General features: G+C 45.6%; 1 protein-coding gene across 1 annotated transcript; it reads left to right on the top strand.

Moving 5' to 3' along the window:
• The first annotated feature begins 2,712 nt into the window (after window positions 1–2,712).
• LOC137152397 (interferon-inducible GTPase 5-like) lies at window positions 2,713–4,047 on the top strand. Its single transcript, XM_067546987.1, has one exon. The coding sequence runs from the start codon at window positions 2,713–2,715 to the stop codon at window positions 4,045–4,047; it is 1,335 nt and encodes a 444-aa protein (XP_067403088.1).
• The last annotated feature ends 2,360 nt before the right edge of the window (window positions 4,048–6,407 follow it).

Raw genomic sequence — 6,407 nt, 5'->3', positions numbered from 1 at the left:
GGACCCCTGGGGTGCACGACAGGAATGTTCACACTGAGAACCGAATCTGTATCCTTTTATTGAGATTACATAAAATGACAGACAAATGATTGATTAAAAGAAAATAAATAATCAAATGGTTAATGGATAGGTTTATAGGATTATTTTAAAGACACGTGTGATATGTATTTATGTATACGGTGTGCTTTGGATTAATACACTCACACCCTTCCCTGCTGACCTGGCTGAGAGAGATGTCCGGTTCCTCAACTCTTGAGTGTAGGGGTGGAGAACTGGGCACTGCTCGAGGACTAAGAGCTGTAAGGCTACGACTAACACTGCAAACAATACTACATGTAAACGAAGAACAAAAGATCTTCACACACTCACTGAAAGAAGTTTCAAGAAGGAGTAACTGACGATCGCCCCGATTAACACGATTTGTTCCTTCGTATACCCTGAGCAATAGGGGTCCTCCTTCTAAGTCCAAACTTGGATTCTTCACCCCCAAATTATTGGGGTACACGTATTCTATAGGCTGGCAGGTCCGTGCGTATTAATGACATATCCACATCCTTCCCAGATGGTTCGTTTATCTCACCTTTGTTATTTCTGGCCCTTGTGTGGGTTTTGAGGTGGATCTGTGACGTTTACTCAGGGCACAACCTGAGACAGCCTCCCCTGTCTTGATACCTCCTGACTTATCTAGGGTAAAGCTTATAAGCAAATATGTCTTATCCTTTAACTCATCATTACTTATCTGGGCCAAAGGTCCCGAACAGATGTGTGCTAACGGCCTTAGCTCTCGTACCGGATGTGACCTGTAGGGTACCTTGCATTACAGCTGTAGTTCTTTAATATGAACCTATGACTCTATTATAATAAAACAACAATACTTGAATCTCTAAGGAAAGGTGTATATATATGCTAGCAAGCCGGCTAATCCTATAGGCTACAGCACTGCACCGCTTGCTATCCTAGCCCTTGGCGGGGTGCCTTGGGTTTATATGACTGCACGCTGGGGCTGAGTGAAGAGTTGATTTCTTTGGTTCGGTGACAGAACCAAAACAATAAAAAAAAACAAAAACCAGTCAGTTCATTTAGAGCCAAAACCGAAACTGTTTCTTGACAAAATAAAAATCAATTAAAACAATCATTTGGGGTTGAACAAAACAAAAACAAAAGCTCCGCTGTGCTGCGCCATCTCTGCCGTTCCTCTCCCGGGTCTCTCTGGTTGTGACGTTCCCCGATTGATGGACTGCATGGCAAGTTAGCATGAGACTTTTGGCTTGGATGACAACTCCCTGGTCTACCTTGCCAGATGTCTGGGAAGCCCATCGCAGACTTGAAAGCTGTGATAAGGTCCCTGCTAACGGAAGAAATATCAAAGACACTACCTTGAATCTGCTGGTCAAGGCTAAAGCTGATTGCATGACCAGACCAAAACGTGTCCTCAGTGGGTTACCCTTGATTGGTACGTCCAGCGAGGCAGAGTTACTTTTCTGGGTCACATGCACCGTCCTGCAGCGCTTTCCGGATGATGTCATTGAAGATGCCCAAACCATCCTGACCAAGGTGTTGGACGCAGATGAGATAGTGTAGGTTTAAGAGACGTTCAATCTTCCCTTTGTGGGGACTCTCACGGGAGCTGGCGATCATGTGCCAACATCCCTCACTCTCTAGAGTAAATTGTTATGATGATTTATTTGTATGACAGTAGCACGTAGGGGGCCACAGTCATAGATCAGGGACCGACTGTGCCAGGCACTGTACAAATGTATCAAAACGTACAAAAGGATAACAAGATATTTGGGTTTACTGCCTGGCTTTGCCTCAGACTTCCTGGATGATTGTGGGCAAATCACTTAACAGCCCTCTGTGCCTCAGTTTCCCCTGACTATAACACAGGGATAAAAATCCTTCCGTTCGTCTATCTAGACAGGAAACTCTTTTAGGCAGGGACTGTCCCTCACTATAGCTGTACTGCGCCCAGCACAATGAGCCCTGATCTTGTCAGGTGCCTGGCAGCACTGGGGGGGGGCCCTGATCTCAGTCAGGGTTTGTGCAGCATCTGGTAAAATGAGGGCCACAATATTGGTCCGATTCTGTGCAGCCCCTGGGTGCTGGGTGGCGTCTGTGCAGTGAGAGGGCGCTAATCTCTGCTGGGGTCATTTCTGTAATGTCCATAATAAATAAGAAGAAGAATAATGGGTCATTTAGACCAGTGGTTCTCAACCTTTCCAGACTACTGTACCCCTTTCAGGAGTCTGATTCATCCTTTGTATTCCAAGTTTCACCTCACTTAAAAACTATTTGCTTACGAAATCAGACATAAAAATAGAAAAGTGGCATAGCACGCTGTTCCTGAAAAATTGCTCACTTTTTCATTTTTACCATATAATTATAAAATAAATGGATTGGAATATAAATATTATCTTACATTTCAGTGTGTAACATGGAGAGCAGTATAAACAAGTCGTTGTTTATGACATTTTAGTTTGTACTGACTTCACTAGTGTGTTTTATGTAGCCTACTGTAAAACTAGGTGAATATCTAGATGAGTTGATGTACCCCCTGGAAGACCTTTATGTACCCCCAGGGTTATGTGTACCCACAGTTGAGAAACACTGATTTAGACAATCCCAGTTCTGTGCCCTAACAACGGGACCACAGCTGGTTAGGTGAAATATGAGCATGACTGTGATATTTCTCTTCTCTTCCCTAGCAGGAAGATGGCTGCCCCAGAAGAGGTGTCAAGGAATATATTTCAAGATCTGGATGTTAGACTCCCTGGTATGTCCGAGAAGGATCTTGAAGAGCTAAAGGCTGCTTTTGAAGCAGGGAACCTTTCGGAAGCAGCTTCCAAAGCTCAGGAGGCTCTGGAGCTGTCCAAGAACACCGAGCTCAACATCGCCATCACGGGGGAGTCAGGATCTGGGAAATCTTCCTTCGTCAATGCCATGCGGGACTTAGCTGACGATGATGAAGGCGCGGCCGAGGTTGGCGTCACGGAAACGACAATGGAGCTGACCACCTATCTGCACCCCAAACTCCCTAATTTGAAGATGTGGGACCTGCCTGGGATTGGGACGCCAAGTTTCCAGCCTGACACCTACCTTCAGCAGGTCAGCTTTGCCCGCTATGACTTCTTCATTATTGTCACTTCCAAGCGCTTCAAATCGTGTCACGCAGACCTGGCCCAGGAGATCCAGAAGATGGGGAAGAAGTTCTACTTCGTGCGTGCCAAAGTGGATGAGGACCTGAAAAACGAAAGTCATAAAAGGAACTACAACCGGGAGACCACCTTGAAGACAATTCGAGTCAACTGTGAGGAGAAGCTGAGAAGAGAAGGGGTGAGTTCCCCACAGGTTTTCCTCATTTCCAGGTGGGAATTTGACCAGTACGATTCTCCCCAACTGCAGGAAACTCTGGCCAACGACCTGGATTCTCACAAAAGACACGTTTTCCTCTCGTCTCTTCCCCACATCTCAAGGCCAATCCTGGAGAAGAAAAAAGAAGTCCTGAAGAACCAGATCTGGAAACGAGCCTTGAAGTCGTGCGCCGTGGCGGCTGTTCCCATCCCACATCTCTCCGTTTCATGCGACGTTGACATCCTGGTGGAGTCCATGACCGAGTACTGCAAAGTGTTTGGTTTGGATGAAGAATCCCTCCTTAAACTCTCCAAACAGGTCAGGAAACCAGTGTCTGAGCTGAAGGAGGTGATAAAGACCCCATTGGCCAAGGAAATATCAAAAGAAGATGCTTTGGAGCTGCTGGGCATGGTTTTAGGTTGTGCAATGAACCACACTATTATTTCACCTTTCCTCTGTCCTCTCCGATTGTCTTATCATATTGATTTGAAGCAAGAGGTCACGAAGATGGCTGATACCATGATAAAATTTAAAAGATACATAAGCCTGCTCCCAGTGTGTGGAACCCTCCTCTCTGCAGAGGTCTCATTCCTAGCCATAACCTACGCCCTGCAGTACTTTCTGGAAGGTGTTGTTGAGGATGCCCATTGTGTGCTCACCAAGGCTCTGGATTTGTCGGAGAAAAAGTCGGTTTAGCGGCGCTGGGGGGGATGGTCTTGCAGTCCCAGTGTTGGAGTGTGACTCAGGAGACCTTGCTCTACCGCAGCCGGCCTGTGTGACCTTTCTCACATCTAGTCATCTCTGCGCCTTAGTTTCCCCTGCCTGTAACATGAAGAGAATAATCCTTTTGTCTGCTTAGCTTCTTGGGGCAGTAACCATGTCTCCCTGTGTCTTGCACAATGGGGCCCTGATCTCAGTCGAGGCTGTCGAGACGTTTACGGAAGATTATAGTTTAGAGATGCTGCCCCCAACGGACAGTGTTATGAATGCAGGTGTGACGCTAAGGCAGAAAGGGTTCAGCCCTAGGCTGAATGACCTAAAACCAACCTTTAAAGACCTATTGGAAAAGTATTGAACTGGTAACGAGCCCCATTCCTTGCAGATATTTAGCCAAGCCATGTCAGGAGACCTGCGTGTTTGAAATGCAAATCTGCATAGTTAGCAGTAAATACTAATAACATTTGTCTGTGTTTACCGGCTAGAAGTTTCGCAATGTGATTTTATTGGCTGGTAAGTAGTAAACTGCTTTTCCTGTCCAGTGCTGGGTTCTATTACTGCAGTGAGCAAAGGAGTTAATATTAACAGTTAGATGAAATAATGCCATTGTCTTCATTTCTCTTAGAAAATTGTAACTCCACATTAGGCCTCAAGTATCTGGCTTTTATCCACCTACCCTATTGTCATCTATGCCCTTGGATATGTATATGAATATGATATGATATATGATATGTATATGAATGCCTCTTATATATGTTACCTATTTTCTGTATGATTTCTACACTGCAGCTGAGGAAGTGAGCTAAGGCTCACGAAACCTTATGCCTGCTGAAATTAAATGTGTTAGTCCTCAAAGTGCCATAGAACTCTCTTTGTTGTTGTTTTTTTTCTTTAAGGGAACTGTGTTTTCAGCTTCTGGATAAGCAGTAAGGTAATTAGAAGCTGTTTGTGGCTGGCTTGGTGAATCTGATTTTTAGAAATAACCACCAGTTTTGGGAATTGCCTGTCCCATTCTTTGCTGTTTACCCTAATTACACTGTCTCAGCCTGGCTCCTCCAGAGGTCAAGGTCACAACAGGAATTTAGAGATGCGCCCTGGAAGTTGGGGTTGTGCACAGCTGCTCTCTAGTTTGTTTTATTACAAGTTTTATTCCTTTCTCATTCACTGGTTTGTTGCTTAATGCACCCCAAGATCATTACATGGTGTCAGTAATGCTGAATGAGAAGGCGGCTGCGGTCATTTTGAAGTTAACGCCTGTGTTTGAAACGGAAAGCAGAGACAAGTACCTGGAGCTGCAAACAGAGACTAACAAAGGCTTGTGTATTTATTTTATGTAGCTTGAATACTCTAGGAAGGGGGGAAAAAAGCCAAAACCAGATGTGTTGCGATCTCCATCCAGTCTGCAATTGTCAGGCAATGTTGCGGAGAACTGTACAAAATTCTGAGAGAGATTTGAATTGTATTTAGCAGACACAGGGGCAGAGGAGAAAAATGATAAAGTGAAATCATCTGTCTTTTCGCATGTCGCTGGGGAGGAAGCATTGGATATTTATAACAAATGTAAGCTTGAAAAAGGAGAAGTTCAGTAAAATACTGACTAAATGTGAGGAACAGTGCATGCCAAAAAGAAATGAGACCTTGGAGAGACATCCATTTTTTCCATGCATGCAAAAAAATTTAAGGAATTTCAGTCAAAAGATTTAAGGAAATTCAGTAAAACCTGTGACTTTGGTGAGCTGACAGAATCTCTGATCAGAGACAGAATCATTGGTGGCATCAAAGAGAATGTGTTAAGAGAGAAGCTGCTCAATGAAGGGGATTGAACTTTTTAGAAAAAGCTCTCCAGATATGCAGGGCAGCAGAAACTGGGAAAGCACAAGCTGAAGAGCTGAATTCACCGGGAGGGGTTATCCACGTACCTAGTACAGTACAAAAGAATATAGCCAGAACAGGTCAGATCAAACGTGGAACCACTCGCTATGAAAACCACTGCTGGAGGGAGACTGGTAGAGCCAGTTATGTGTGCAGTTACCATATTTCAAGTTCCCAAATAGGGGACACTGGGGGGAGGGGAGAGGTGAGTACAGTGGGGAGTGATGGAGAGGGTATTTGGGGGGGTGCTGGCGGGGTACCTGCAGCCTCACACTGGAGGTGGGGGGTCAGTGTCATTCCCTGATGGTGGCAGGGTGGCGGGTGCAGGTCCAGGATGCAGCGCCAGCCCATCAGTCAGTGCTTCCCTGCAGGCCTGGCCTCTGTCACCCCACCCGGCCGGTGTCTGAGCTCCGTGGCGGGACAGGAGGCTCGGCCGAGAGACACTCAGTGGCTCCACATGCTGGGCA

This window comes from Emydura macquarii, unplaced genomic scaffold (genome assembly GCF_026122565.2).
Source record: "Emydura macquarii macquarii isolate MOO-44397 ecotype Brisbane River unplaced genomic scaffold, CSIRO-AGI_Emac_v2 contig_1214, whole genome shotgun sequence".
NCBI classification, from domain to species: domain Eukaryota; kingdom Metazoa; phylum Chordata; order Testudines; family Chelidae; genus Emydura; species Emydura macquarii.
The sequence above is the reverse complement of the archived record's forward strand: the minus strand, read 5'-3'. Positions and strand labels throughout refer to the sequence as shown.